Source organism: Glandiceps talaboti, chromosome 2, assembly GCF_964340395.1.
Source record: "Glandiceps talaboti chromosome 2, keGlaTala1.1, whole genome shotgun sequence".
Taxonomy (NCBI): domain Eukaryota; kingdom Metazoa; phylum Hemichordata; class Enteropneusta; family Spengelidae; genus Glandiceps; species Glandiceps talaboti.
Window position 1 is genome coordinate 24,618,469 of NC_135550.1, and position 15,199 is coordinate 24,633,667.

Below are 15,199 nucleotides of genomic sequence, written 5' to 3' on the forward strand. Positions count from 1 at the left end.
TAATGATATTCAATTGCATGCCCCTTCTACTCAAATTAGTTTGCCCATGACACAGCAGCCATCTTGGTTCATGTGGTCCAGTGTGTTTTTCTCAACGCAGTTTTCGTTTACACTGTACTGCAAGTCTTCATCGTAATATAACTCACAATGGGAGTTCCAGCATTTTTTCGATGGCTCAGCAAAAAGTACGCTTCAATAGTTGTACACTGTCAAGAGGAAAAAGTGAGTTGTGTAATAATGACGATTTTCTCAAGAACTTACTAAATCATAGTAAATGTTATACCATGCACAAATTCACAACGTGGTGAATGTTGACCTAGTGTAATGACATGTTTAGTTCATATTCGTAATTGTTTACCACACCAAAGATCACAAAGCGTGCGACACATGTTTTTTTTCTAACTTTTACCAAGCTTTTATTTTGTGTGGTTGATCAATAAAGGTTAAAGAGACATTTCTGTGTTTTAACCGAAATAGTTGAGATATTAGTTTCTTACATTTGCTATTAACAATTTTTTTTTGAATGACAAATGTGTGTTTGTGTGTACGTCTAGTAGTGTCGTCTGCTCAGGAGTCGTCTGACAATTTTAGCAGTATAGGGCTTGTAGTCTAAATTATGCGTGGGGGTTACAATACAATTCTTTGTTTTTATTTATTTATTATAAAAATCTCCATTGGTTACTTTTAAATTTTACCTAAAATGTGCAGTGTAATAGTCTACTCTAGTGAGTTAGTGCATTTCTAACTTGATAGTGTTCTCCATTCTCAGCAGATGGATGTACAATGTAATATGCCTAATTTTTTTACTTCTGATAAGAAAAATGTACCTGAAAGCATTGTATCTGTAAATTTTGTAATTCTATCTTATTTTTCACATACATTATTTCTTTTACAATAAATGTCCACATGGTCTGTTCAACCTTGAATTAATTGTGGAAAGATAATATAAAAACAAGATTAATGTGAACTATATCTTGGACAGTGTACTGTAGTACCTGTTGCTGGTAATAACACACTTTGGCACTTGTTCCTGGTACAATACAGAAAGTGTTGTGCACAAAATAATTCTCTGCATTGTTTTGTATTTTTTTCAGCCCCGAGTTATTGATGGCGTTGTTATACCTATCGATATCTCTCAACCAAACCCCAATGAAATAGAATTTGATAATCTGTACCTAGATATGAATGGTATAATACATCCTTGCTGTCATCCTGAAGATAAGTAAGTGTCTTGAAAACAACATGTCTTTAGATCGTATGTGCATTCTTGATTTTCATCATCAGTGGGGGATTTTGTTTCTCAGATACTAGAATTTATCTGGAGTTTGTTTATAAAACCATTATTTGATGAACAAAAAACAGTAAAAACGACCAAAGGTTGCCAGGGTCAAGTTTGCACATGTGTAATGTTAAGAGTGTCTCAATTTGAGTGCATTTTGCAAAAATTCAATCTTGGTTCAATGTTTGTAGAAGAACAGGTGACAATGTACTGAAGAATACAAGACTTCCAATCATCATAATCACTCAACAACTTAATTTCTGACTCTTTAGATATGATGGTATTTAAATATCAAGTTACATGTCCACTTGATTTTTTTTAGTAAAAAACATTCTATTGCATTTATATACATAAATATTTGATGAAGTGTCAACACAATAGCAATTTATTTATCTTGTTGATAGACCTGCCCCCAAAAATGAAGATGAGATGATGGTTGCCATTTTTGAACACATAGACAGATTAATGAGTATTGTTAGGCCAAGACAACTGCTGTACATGGCAATAGATGGTGTTGCACCAAGGGCTAAGATGAATCAACAGAGATCAAGGCGTTTCAGAGGTCCAAAGGAAGTCAGGTGAGTAATCATCTCTTGTCTCATCTGTCCTTGTCTCTTCCACAAGATGACCACCAAATACACTATATTCAGATTACTCAGAAAGTTTGCCATTGGCAGTAGCCTCAGTAGGTAGTTCCAGGTTGGACTGGTCCAAAAGACATGTCCAAGTTCAGCCCTTCCTGTTGCAAGAGAAAAATCAGGTGATATTGCCAAATTATTACTTTTACAGGGAAAAAGCTGCTATTGCCAAAGTTATCACTTTTGCAGGGGAAAAGCTGCTGATATTGCCAAAATTATTACTTTTACAAAGAAAAATCTGCTGATATTGCCAACATTATTACTTTTACAGAGAAAAATCTGCTGACATTGCCAGAATCAAAGAAGAAATCCTGTCCAAAGGTGGAACTCTTCCTCCAGAGAAAGGAGCTCAAGAGAAATTTGACAGCAATTGTATTACTCCTGTAAGTATCCCACTAAGCCAAGATGTTGTGCTTATGTAGAGCTTATCAATTATATGGTATTTTTATCTACAGATGAGTGCTAATGTAACTGTATGAGTATATAGTGAATGCATTATGGTATGACGATAAGATTGCTAACCATTACTTTATAAAAAATCAGAAGACACAAACAAACATAGGGTTCCAATATTATAGGTAATCATGTGTTGTATTGTTGATGTATCACATTTGAATTCTTCACAGATTCAAACCTTATACCAATACATTCCATGAAGTCAACAAACACTGTAAAACTGTAAAGAATAGAGGACTTGTAATGATATCAGTACCGGTACTATTATAATGTATCAAATTGTAATTGTTTTAGAAGTCATGTACCAAAAGGCGAGTGGCCTAGCTTGTACACAGCACTAAAGTTGTTATTAGTATTAAATGAGAATAATGTATCAGGATGTTTGACTTTGAATCATACATGTATAGATCTATAACTTATACATTTGATACTTTTCAGGGGACAGAGTTTATGTTCAGACTTGCAGAATGTCTTCGATTTTACATCACAGACAGACTTACTAATAATCCTGGCTGGAAAAACATCAAGGTAAAAGGGTCTTTGGTGAAATTTATCAATACTGTCGTTTGATATTAAAATACTAAATTGAAAGTGCAGTATTTGTTGTTGTTTTCATTCAAGTAACATACTGTGTTTTAGTGACCTTAAATTTTATTCATTGTTAGACAATTGATACTTGAAGGATATACATAATAACTAGAATGGAATTCTCTAGAGCTACCCATGTGTGTGTTACTACATTTGTATACCAGTATTTGAAATGAATGTGTTTCAATGTGCCTGCTGACTAAGTAGATTTTCTGTGGGTATTTCCACCATGGTTTCCTTAAATATCACAGTATGTTTTCTTTGGGCATAGGTGTTGTTGTCAGATGCTAATGTTCCCGGAGAAGGTGAACACAAGATAATGGACTTCATCAGAAGACAGAGAGGTAAGTTTGACATCCAATATGTGTTTGTCAAGGGCTGTAAATTGGTAATATCCATGCATTCTACCCTGGCTGCCTGCCTGCATTTTCGTCAAGGATTGTAAGTAGGTAGAATTTGCCTGAATGTTTCCACAATTCTTTACCAGGTCCCAAATCCCACCTGATAGTGTTACCAGGATTCCCAAACTGTAGTTAAAGTGCTGGTTAAACTAGATAGGACAATGGTTTATGAATTGAAAATGAAACAAAGACCCCTTAGCCTACCTTGGATAGAGAATATTATTATGGATGTGCTAGATTTCTAGTGTGTTCCCATAGATAATCATTCACTTTCTTTTGTCTGTTCCATTTACAGCCATGCCTGATCATAATCCGAACACTCACCATTGCCTGTGTGGTGCAGATGGTAAGTCTATGTTTTCCATCTCTTTAAACACTTTAACCAGACTGTATGCTGTGAGCTGAATAGTTCATGGCTACACTGTGTCAGCAACAAACAACATCTGCTAGTCTAGCACTTAACCTGAAGGGTATGAAGAACAGTTTATTACCATTCCCACACCCACATGGCGATTACATTTTAGTTATGTAATTCATTTATCTAACAAGATTGTGTGTGTGTGTGTGTGTGTGTGTGTGTGTGTGTGTGTGTGTGTGTGTGTGTGTGTGTGTGTGTGTGTACGTGCATGTGTGCGTGCATGTGTACAATTCTTCATGCATGTGTTCATGTATGCATGTACTGGCCAAATATTCCAGTGGTATTGTTTAGCCCTTTGCCCATTATTATTTAACATCTTTTAACATCAAATCGTGCCATTTAAAATATGAATTTATTTTTTTATGGCTACTAATTTGACCTCTTCACAGAATTGTCACTAATTTTACTTTCGTTTTTCTTTTACTTTTGTTATCAGCTGATCTTATAATGTTGGGTGAGTACTTTATCTAAATTATAAATTGTTAGTACGTGCATAGATTCGTGTGAACATGTTGTGATGATTTCCATGCCACCTGTTGAATCAATCAATCATGTCACATATGTCATATGGATTTGATTGACATGACTTGCATCGTATATATTTAGTTTGTATATACTACAAAACAGTTAATAACAAACAGATCCCATAGATGTCTTCACCTCATGCAAACATTTGTGAAAACATTTTCCTTGCCGTATAGATGTATAAATGTGAAGTGTGAATGGCATTCAGTTTATGTCTGGTGTTTCTTTCAGGTCTAGCAACTCATGAGGCACATTTTACAATCATCAGAGAAGAATTCAAACCTAATGCACCAAGACCATGTGAAATTTGTGGTCAAGTCGGTAAGTACATATAACAATTTATGTTGTATTAGAAAATGGATGTGGATCAGTAATTTATGTCATCTGCTGCCTGACATAATTTTAACATTTATAATGAAACTAAATAACCTATTTGGCAAAGGTAAAATTACTTAAGTGATGTTTTGGAATCCTCTATGTATTGCTTGTAACAAGGTTAATTCCCCTTTTCACTTCCAGGCCATGATATGAAAGAGTGTTTGGGGATGGCAAAGGAAAAGCAAGGAGAGGTAAGGAACTTACTATAATTTCTCAATGGTTTGGCATGCTGGTAAGGAACTTACTGTAAATCTCAGTGACTGTTAACTACTGACATTTGTACATCAATGACTCTGATTGACAGCAGACTATTCTGTTCATGTGCAGACAAAGGTCATTACTTTACTATTCTATAGGAGTCAGGATCATTACAATAGACTGATCAAGTTAGAAATTGAAAGTTCTATCAGTAGTATCTAAGTCAAATATCATTGCTCAATCCTCATTTGAAAAAGTTTTGGAAAATTATCTTCTAATAATAAGCAATATGAGTGTTAACAAAAGAAAGTTTTCAGAAGTAGTGATAGTTTTTCACTGTTCAGTAGTCTGCATTTGATACAGTTTTCTTATGACAAGAATGTAAAAGATTTGAAAGAAAAATGTTTTTCAAAGATGAGAAACATCATTTTTAAGTTCATGTGTCTTTTTTGTTCCAGAACGATGAAATTGCACAGCCTTTTTCTCAGCAACAGGAGTTTATTTTTCTTCGGTTGAATATATTGAGAGAGGTATGTTGTTGTAGTCATATACAATCGTACCTGGCCACTGCTGGGGAAAAGTGAAAACCAGTGTTTGTTCTGTGTCTATGTCAGTGGTACAAATTACACTGTAGGTTCAAATTAAGGTTGTATAACCCTGTTGCTATCCTTCACCCATGCTGCCTAGCTCAGTTCCAACAATGATACATACTATGATCAAGTTAGGGGTGTAACCCCATTGCTATCCATCACCCATGCTCCCTAGCTCAGTTACAAACAATGAAGGTTCAAGTTAGGGTATAAGTAAAGTTTCTTGATTTGAAATGTCATGATTTGAATGAGAAAACATTGTTGAAGAGGCTCAGCTTTACTAGATATACGTGACTAGTGCATACATCAGTTGTGAATGTAGTTTCCCATTGAGTGTTTCTAATATGTTTATTGACAGTACCTGGAAAAAGAATTGAATATGACTGGATTACCATTCCCATTTGATGTTGAGGTAAGGACAATTCTATGTACAGACCCAACCTATGGGGAATCTGGTAAAGTGTACATTTGTTGTCTGTGTATTCATCATTCTTGCTAAGTTTTTAGAAAAAATGAATACAACTGCAGTTCAAAATAGAAGAAAACAGCATGTAAATTGTGTATGTTTTACTCTTATTTCTTATAACTTAGCACCTGTTGTTTTCAGATCTAATAGGCAATGGTTAACAACACAACACAGTGATTTCGAAGTATTCATTTCGAACATAATTATAAAAACGAAATGATCAATTTTTGACCCAGTACTGAAACATTCAGATGGTGTTTATCTCTTTTCTCATCAGTTGTGAATTCACAGACATGTGATGTTTGTAGTCATGTTTTCTATCTTGTATGTTGATTTGCAGAGAGCCATAGATGATTGGGTGTTCATGTGTTTCTTTGTTGGAAATGACTTTTTACCCCATTTACCTTCATTGCAAATCAGGTAAGCAATCTACACCTACCTAAATTTTGTTAAATCTCAGGCAGACTTATTTTTTTTTACATGCAAATTTTAATCTAATTTGGTGTAATTTAGTACAAGAAAAGCTCACCATAGCCTAGCCTACTATAGCATGTTGGTTTAAACTACTGGGTAAACATACATTTTATATGTAATGGACACATTTTACCAACTGTTCTTCATCATTGTCTAAGAAAGTAATGCCTAACCACAAAAAGGGGACTGCATATCTTTTATACTAGTATTTTTCAATATTTTCTTCTTTTCTACCAAATGGAATTAACTTATTCAAAATATTGTATTTCTATGCAGGGAAGGGGCCATAGACAGGCTTATACGCATTTACAAGAGTGCTATATTTAAGACTGGGGTAAGCTATTTCATCTTGTTTTCATACAGCCTTCGGTGATTGGCTTTAATTGACTGTGTCACATGGTCACAGAACATATTTTGAAATATTACAATGCAAGACGACTGTGCTAACCCACCGTACTTTCATTTCTATAAATTATTCAAGAGCCCTCTCAGCTATCTGCATAACATGTAACATTTTTGTGTGCACACGACTACACATGCTACACGTACGTGATGCAGACCACATGGATGATCGACATGTCAACAGGCAGGCGTAAGGTCATTTATAAAACATGCATTACATCGTTCATTGACATAACTCACATATACACAGTTTATAGCCGCAGTAAAGAATGTTCAGTTCACTTCAGGGATAACATTAAGTCTATCCGTGGACAGTAAAAAGTCACATGCATGATTGCGCATCAACAGCTGTTAGACTGTCCACTATGATTATGTAAATTTTATGTTAATCATGAATTGAACCAGAATCTGAATGGAACGTGGATGCATGGTTACCCACTAGGGGGTGTTTTGGAGGAGATAGTACAGATCGTAGATTATATTTTAGGTGTTGGAATCCTCAGTGAGTGAGTAGCGCGAGTTCTGTATAGTATACTGTACATGCTTACTAGTGTATGTTATAGGTTATGTATTTGCACACAACTAGTCTTTAAATAAAACATATTTCAGAAAGTTTTTGAGGAATACGACAAAATTTAATCTGCGTCTGAATACAGACTAGATGCGATCCACTGTTAGAATAACAAATCCATGTGTACAAGTGCAGTGTGTTGGGTTGTCCCTCATTTAAACCATGATTCAGGAGTACAGTGAATTGTTTTCAAAAGGAACTACTTATGTTTTTTTCAGGGTTATTTGACCAAAGATGGGATAGTGAACTTAGAGAGAGTGCAGTTGATGATGACTGGTAAGTCATGTTCAAAAGTTTGTGATTTAAATTATGACAAGTGTGTACTATGAACTTCTAGTATGTGATTGTAGTTGGTGATTGAAAGTGTTATGAATACTTTCAGAACAGAATTTCCCTCCATAACTATGGTGTAAAGTAATTAATGAAATGGGAGATATCATAAATCATAATGGTACAATGTACTTTCAGATCTTGGTGAAATGGAAGATGGAATTTTCAAAAACAGAAGAGAGAGTGATCTGAGATTCAAGAGGAATAACAAAATGAGGAGGCATCGAATGAAAGCTCAGGTGAGAATATACTAGTAGTTCATTTCTACATCATTAGCACTACCCATGTGTTTGTCAAATTTAGAAGAAAATAATTATGCTAACATTTATGCTTCAACGAAGAGCCAACCAGAATTGTAATCAGGAATATTGTGCAGGATACTAGTTATTGAACAACCAACTTGAGCAATATGAAAATTGTTTATAAAAATGAAAAATGAGAAATTTTTGAAACGCATGATTTTAAATTTTTTTTTTTTAAATTTGTCAAGTACCCATATCAGATTTTGACATGTAGTACCACATAGTTTCAATATAGCATTGATGTTATAATCTATATATTATTTTATGAATGAATTTTTTTTATGAATTCTTTGTTTGACAATGATTATGTTTTTTTTTTTTTTTTTTTTCACAGAAACATTCATATGGTGGTGGTCCATCATTTGTTCCTGCTGGCCAGTTTGCACCAAAGGTAATTATTCATCGTTTTGCTAAGTTCTATACTTGAATGTTAATACCATGCTAGTGTAGATTCAACTGTTGTCATTTCCCTCCCTATACCTTGTATACTTAAACTGTACCAACTCAATTAGGACCCTAGGGGGCCACACAGGTCTTTGCACCATCTGAACTATGCAAACTTTTAGCTATTAATAAAAATCATAAATGAGAAATTTTTGAAACGCATGATTTTTTAATTTTTTAAACTTTGCCAATGTTTCTTATAGTTCAACATTAAACATCATGTGTGCATGAGCAAGCAAAACAGTGATATGAAAAAGTCCTTTACTTTTTACAGTATGTAGATTACCTGCGTGTAAGATTAGAAATTACTGGGCCAAAGGGTCATATAACCATACAGTACATATCAGGACTAGAGTATGGTGGAGTATTTGCCTAAGAAAATACATCAGATTTTCATAAGGTTTCCTTACTGTGTGTTTCCTTCTTGTTAAGTTAAAACAGAATATAGTTCTACATTTCCATGTAATCACAACAGAATTATTATTGCTACTGTAATGTTTCATTGACAATATGTAATTTGAAAATAGTGGCTTTTCACTTGATGGGTATTTTCCATTTATATTGGTATACTGTCAATGTACCTATACAAGTGATTTCTTTAGAAGCAGCTATTGATATAAATAGATAGATGGCTCAAATATTAAACATTGTGCTGTTGCCAAAACTAATTGTGGTATTTTTCAACAGCCAATTGGACAAAGTCCATCCCCTGTACAAAATCCAAGACAGGAAGCTTATCAGATGAGAATGTCAAAGACTGACACAAATCTTGCAAATATGGTAAGTGTCAAAAAAATGTAATATTATCATTTGTAATGCTCATTTAATAGATGGATAAAAAAAGAAAAGAAAAGAAAAAAGAAAAGCATGATTCCACTGGGTAATCAGAGTTCTGCTCACATGACATTGGAGGCAGGACTGAGAAACTATGGGCTTGATATATACATACACAATTTATCCAATCCTGTGCAATGCCAGTGAATTGAGAAAGAGGCTATCACTTAAAAGTGGTAGGGGTATTATGCCTGGCATATTTGGATCTCGTCAAGATTAGTATCTCTTAAGTACATATAGATAGGTCCGACAAGTTCTGCATGTATGTTATCACTCATCATCATTCATACCACTTGATCTTACTTGGAGCGAGACTTGAAGAAACCAAATTTTGTGAAATGATTGTAACTAAATGATTGTGTGTTTTATCAGGATGCAGCCAAAGCACTGAAGTCTATGTTTTCACCGGATAGTCAAAAACGGAAGCGAAATGATGACAGTGACAGTGAAGAAGAACCAGCTGACGATATCAGGTATGGTCAAGTTTTGAAAATCATAATATATACACAACATTGTGACTTTTTTGACTGACTTACAGTCAGTTAAAGTTTTGTGTTGTTTTATTTGTCTGCATATAGACACATATGGATTTGTTTTGTTCATATGTTGTGCATATATGTTGATTTTACTCTATATTGCAGCAAGTTTCGAAATTGTTTGAAATGTCTCACAAATTTGATTTTCAGAATTAAACTCATGAAATCATGGTTTGACAGTGTGTCCACTGATGTAATGCAACAAAATTTTGGTTGTGGATAAAATGATGAAAAAATAGGTTTTCCTGTTGGTCACCACATAGTAAGGGATAGGGTAACATCAAATGTTGGTTTATCATAAGAAAATGGCTCTGCATTAGTAGCACATGGCATTAGTTTTTAGTAAAGAGCATGCTGCACTTATCTAAGACCCTATTTCAGCTACAACCTGAAAACTTAAGTCCAGGAAACTGGTTACTGTATCCTTCCCATTGTATTTTTGAGTTGTTGCCTTGAAATAAGGTCTCCGTATAGTTTGTGTTATTATGTGCAACACAACGTGATTAAAAAGATATAGATATTCATTTAATATTTTTGTCATTTTATCTCAGACTGTGGGAGTCAGGGTGGAGGAGTCGATACTACAAAAATAAATTTGATGTGTGTTCCGATGACATGGAGTTTGTCACTAAAGTGGTAAGTTGTCAGTTGTTACCTGTATCATTCAGTGATATTTACTCCTCATTCTTGCATTCTGTTAAGATGAAAAGACCTGGTAATGTTCCATCATGATTGCTCATATAACATATTTTTGCCTGTTTGATGTATGATCTGATGAATGTAGTTTCTGAGTAGACAAACCCACAAGTTGTATAACACAAAATAACCTCATCATATACACGTCATACATGATGGTTGAAAGGTTAGAGTGGCCAGTTTGAAATGTACAACTTCCTGGTTTGAGCATCATTGCAGCCATTTCTTTCTAAAGTCAGTGGGCAATATTTGAACAACAACTAAGCTCCATTCAACCTAGCTGTATTATTTGGGACCTGGTAGGATAGAGGTTGCAATGTGAATCCTTTAATCCTATGAGCTCAGCTAACAGAGGCTGCAATGGATTGTATGTTGTCCAGACATGTGAAAAGTAGCCCACACTCAACTGGACTGCACACACAGTGATGACAAAGGCATATATTAAATATTCATAAATTTATTTTAACACCTATTTTATCTCAGCTCATGATTTATGGGAGACATGTAGTCCCCTGAAGTATTTGCCAAGGTAGTGATAACGGCTCTTCCTTTTATTGTTTGAAACCCACCCTGTCACCTGTACATCACATATGTAAACAAAAGAATCAGGTTTTCAATTGTTTCTCATTGAGGGCGCTCTTCAAATATTTGTGTTGTGCTTTGTTGTAATCCACAACTTGCATTAAAGTGTCAAAACAAGTATTACCACAGAAAGTAGTGAAAGAAGTTAATGTCTGTCTTTGAGATTGTACACTTTGTACTTAGGTTACAACTTAAAGGTTTGCATGAAGTTTTACACAACTTCCATAAGGTTTGTTTTGATTGGGTAAAAACAATGGAAAACATGACACCTGTTGCCTGTTGTGTTAATCATGCTTACAAGAATAAGTATCCTTACTTGTTCTCCCCAATCAGTTAGATCATTATCATTGTCATGGAACGCTCCCGGTCATGCCTTGTATGTCCCTTGGAGCCCTCCCTGTCATGCCTTTTGTGGCCCATGGAGCCCTTCCTGTCATGCCTTTATGGCCCATGGAGCCCTCCCTGTCATGCCCTGTGTGGCCCATGGAGCCCTCCCTGTCATGCCCTGTGTGGCCCATGGAGCCCTCCCTGTCATGCCTTTTATGGCCACAGAGCCCTCCCTGTCATGTCTTGTATGGCCCATGGAGCTCACCCTGTCATGCCTTGTATGGCCCATGGAGCTCTCCCTGCCATGCTTTGTATGGCCCATGGAGCCCTCCCTATTATGCCATGTATAGTCCGTGGACCCCTCCCTGTCATGGTTGTGAATTAGTGTTATCGTATCAATGGGCCCATTAGGATTAAATAGCATCATTTTCTTGTCAGGACCAGCTTTTTATAAAGCTTTGCCAGACATTGCTAATGGTAATGTTTTATCTAGCTTTATTACTGCCTCCAGTAATGTGGAAAAGCAGGCAAAATGACAGGTATTTCATTGACATACCATATTGTCTGTAAAAGTCTTGCTTGAATAACAGTTAATTTAATATTTAGAAGTGGAAAAATGGTAGTATAATGAGTTTCTGTAGAAATGATAATTGTTTAAATAGTATTAATTAGTGATGATATCATATGAAACAACAAGATATTAGATGAATTGGACCAAATTATTTGAATTGTTCTATACAAACTGCTTCACACCTCAGAAGAAGCCATTAATTAATTAGACTTTTCAAGTGCCAATCAGACTTTTTAAGCGTCAGTAATGACATGCATTGTGTTGCTGTTAAGACTTCATGCATTGTTAATGTCCACTCAGCTGGAAATACTAATTATTATTAGTTATTATTAATATCTGAGTTGTAACTGTTAATTACTATAAAAGTCATTTTTTAAACAAAAAACCTTAACATGGTTGGTATTGTTCTTTTCAAAGTAATTTACAGCACAATGGCAGTAATTGACTTGTAGTCAAATTTCATTTTACATTATGAGACGAAAAATTTTTTTTACCCAATTTTATGATATGAAAATATACAAGCACAGGTTTCCGAAAATTCTTTTCTTTATTAGTGCTGTTTTCTTTATAAACACTTAGTTAAGAAAAGGAAAGAGTTTTTGGAATCCCTTGCTTGTTTATTTTCAATACCTGCCAGTTTCTTCGCATTCTTTTTCTGTTTACAACAACTAGGTGGTTTAACACTGTAGTTGGACTGATACTTGTTTGTCTACAAACCCAATTTTGATGTCGTTGTTTTACAGATGCAAAATGTACAGTTTTCATCTGTTCTTCTCTTCATTGATTAGTTTGCTTAACGTGATGACACTGTGTCATAATCAATCATCAATGAATGAAATCAGGAAATTGTCAGTGATTATGCAACTGCCAATTTAAAGAGCTTGTCTGCTGAGGGCAGAGAGGATTTCAAACAAAATGGCATCTTAAATAAGTTTAATCACAAAACATACCTGCTGGGATTTTGCAAGAGGAAGATCAAACATAAGTTGTAGAAATAAAGATGGATTCGATGTAATCTTGTGTGGTGTCCTCTATACATGTATTCTGATAATGAAAAAGTGAGACCCCTCATTGTAATACAAAAACTAACATTTTACATATTTGTTAATCTTTTGAAATTTATTGAGTTACAAACAAGGACTTGGCATATGTTGTTTCACATTGATTTTCCAAGTAGAAAGCTATGAAAAATCCAAAATAAATACCCAACTATCATCCATATGGCCACTTTAATCACTTGACTATCATGATTCCACAAATGCGCACACTGATATTTTGCTGTATGCAGATAAGTTCTGGATATATATCATGAATTTATCAATGTTTTGGTTCTTTTGTAGATGAGTTCCTATGTGGAAGGACTATGCTGGGTTCTGAGGTACTACTATCAGGGATGTCCCTCCTGGAAATGGTATTATCCATTCCACTATGCACCCTTTGCATCAGACTTTCAAGAGATTGGGAAATTACCCAATGATTTTGAGACAGGAACTGGACCTGTAAGTATAAAAAGGCAATGTCCTTTTGTGTTGTTTATGATCTACGACCTTTGATCCCAACGGTCACAGACTTTCAGTTATGCTAAGAAGCAAAAACTTTAAATGTATGATATGTTTGACTTTATTTATATCAATAAAGTGAAATAAAGCTAATAAATTTGGATACATTTCCATACAAATGATAAATTCTAAACATTGCAGTAACTAGTGGAAATGTAGAGTAATATTTTCTGACCATTTCTATGATAACCAGATTGACAGTCTCAGTGATGAGTCTTGGGACCTTGTTGAATGATAGACGAAGTCAAGTACAGTGTTTGACTTTGTTGTTTTATTTACAAGGTTGTGAATATTGAAATGTGTTTAAGATGAGAAGAACATGTGATGTTGAAATATATGACAATCAATGACTAGTTTTAACTGCTTCATGAGAAATCAGTTTTGGCTAAAATGTCAGATTTGTTACGTTTACAATTAAAGATGTTAAAAGAAACTGTCAAATTTTGAAGCTTACTTTTGACTCAGTATACAGTACACTAATAAGTATCTCACCAAGTTATGTTGGCAATAGTAGTAAGGGTGAAGACTATCACAGAACAGACTTATTCAGATTTGATTGCTTATTAAATACACTGTGTTTTTTGTAGTTTAAACCCATGGAGCAGCTTATGAGTGTGTTTCCCGCAGCAAGTGGACAGTTTCTACCAGACACATGGAGAAACCTGATGATGGCACCTGTAAGTAAAAAAATTGTCGTTGAACAATTGAACATGAAAACAGATTTCTGACAGATTATTTTTTGAATTGTTATCAATGTCTTTTGTTTTCAAGTCATGTTGCAATGCAATGTAGTGAAGTTTTGTGGAGGAAGCTAATAACAACAAACATACATTCTATTGTTTTGGTTGAACCCCTTGTCTCAAGTTTATTGGCAAGTGAAATAAAAAAAAAACGAGAGTATGCTAACTACTGTACAGTTACTGTAGTGTGTCACCTACTTAGAAACAAAACACACTTGATATCAGTAACTAATGAAGTAGTAGAAAGAATAATTCCATATTTTCTAGAAAAAAAATCTTGCATTTGAACAATGTGTTTGCAACTTTGGATCAAACAGTTCATGTATTTTACATAGCACTTGAAGTGTTGGCTTATTTTGTTGTAATTGTTTGGGCCTGTAAGAAATACACAGTCTGACAAGTCTGTGAGTATGCCGTGTCAGACAAAATGATTACTGTAGTGTGATTTTGATGTATACAAAAGGAATCTACTCCTATCTCAATCCCCAACCCCCTTCCCCAACATGCCAACAAAGGAATTATCTTTCGTTAATTTTTGTTTGAAAAAAAAACACATTCCCTAAGAATATTCATGATTTTATTAAGCGAGATACGAGCACAAATTTAATTTAGTATTGGGCTTTAATATGGACTCTATAATTATTGATATTTTTATTTCATTGATTTCTACAGGATTCTCCCATAATAGACTTTTATCCGGATGATTTCAAGATAGATCTGAATGGTAAGAAGTATGCCTGGCAAGGTAAGAATGAAACTCACATCTGGCCACTAGACCATACCACATGTCACAATCTAAGCCAATCACTGAAGGCTATATCGAAATAATGTGTTATAATGGAAAATAGTAATGAAAAATTCTTCAATAAAGCAATTAAAATTTCCAGATCTCTT

General features: G+C 34.6%; 1 protein-coding gene across 1 annotated transcript in view; it reads left to right on the top strand.

Moving 5' to 3' along the window:
- The first annotated feature begins 83 nt into the window (after window positions 1-83).
- Window positions 84-15,199, top strand: part of LOC144443604 (5'-3' exoribonuclease 2-like) — a 127,678-nt gene continuing 112,562 nt past the window's right edge. The window contains exons 1-23 of the mRNA XM_078133150.1: window positions 84-222; window positions 1,095-1,222; window positions 1,684-1,857; window positions 2,189-2,300; window positions 2,812-2,901; window positions 3,233-3,305; window positions 3,658-3,708; window positions 4,217-4,234; window positions 4,537-4,626; window positions 4,825-4,874; window positions 5,340-5,411; window positions 5,830-5,883; window positions 6,278-6,357; window positions 6,688-6,745; window positions 7,603-7,660; window positions 7,853-7,953; window positions 8,351-8,407; window positions 9,148-9,240; window positions 9,667-9,767; window positions 10,382-10,466; window positions 13,347-13,505; window positions 14,153-14,242; window positions 14,978-15,050. Of these exons, the coding sequence (XP_077989276.1) occupies window positions 148-222; window positions 1,095-1,222; window positions 1,684-1,857; window positions 2,189-2,300; window positions 2,812-2,901; window positions 3,233-3,305; window positions 3,658-3,708; window positions 4,217-4,234; window positions 4,537-4,626; window positions 4,825-4,874; window positions 5,340-5,411; window positions 5,830-5,883; window positions 6,278-6,357; window positions 6,688-6,745; window positions 7,603-7,660; window positions 7,853-7,953; window positions 8,351-8,407; window positions 9,148-9,240; window positions 9,667-9,767; window positions 10,382-10,466; window positions 13,347-13,505; window positions 14,153-14,242; window positions 14,978-15,050 (1,942 nt within the window). The 5' untranslated portion in view covers window positions 84-147. The remainder of the gene's footprint in view (window positions 223-1,094; window positions 1,223-1,683; window positions 1,858-2,188; window positions 2,301-2,811; window positions 2,902-3,232; window positions 3,306-3,657; window positions 3,709-4,216; window positions 4,235-4,536; window positions 4,627-4,824; window positions 4,875-5,339; window positions 5,412-5,829; window positions 5,884-6,277; window positions 6,358-6,687; window positions 6,746-7,602; window positions 7,661-7,852; window positions 7,954-8,350; window positions 8,408-9,147; window positions 9,241-9,666; window positions 9,768-10,381; window positions 10,467-13,346; window positions 13,506-14,152; window positions 14,243-14,977; window positions 15,051-15,199) is intronic.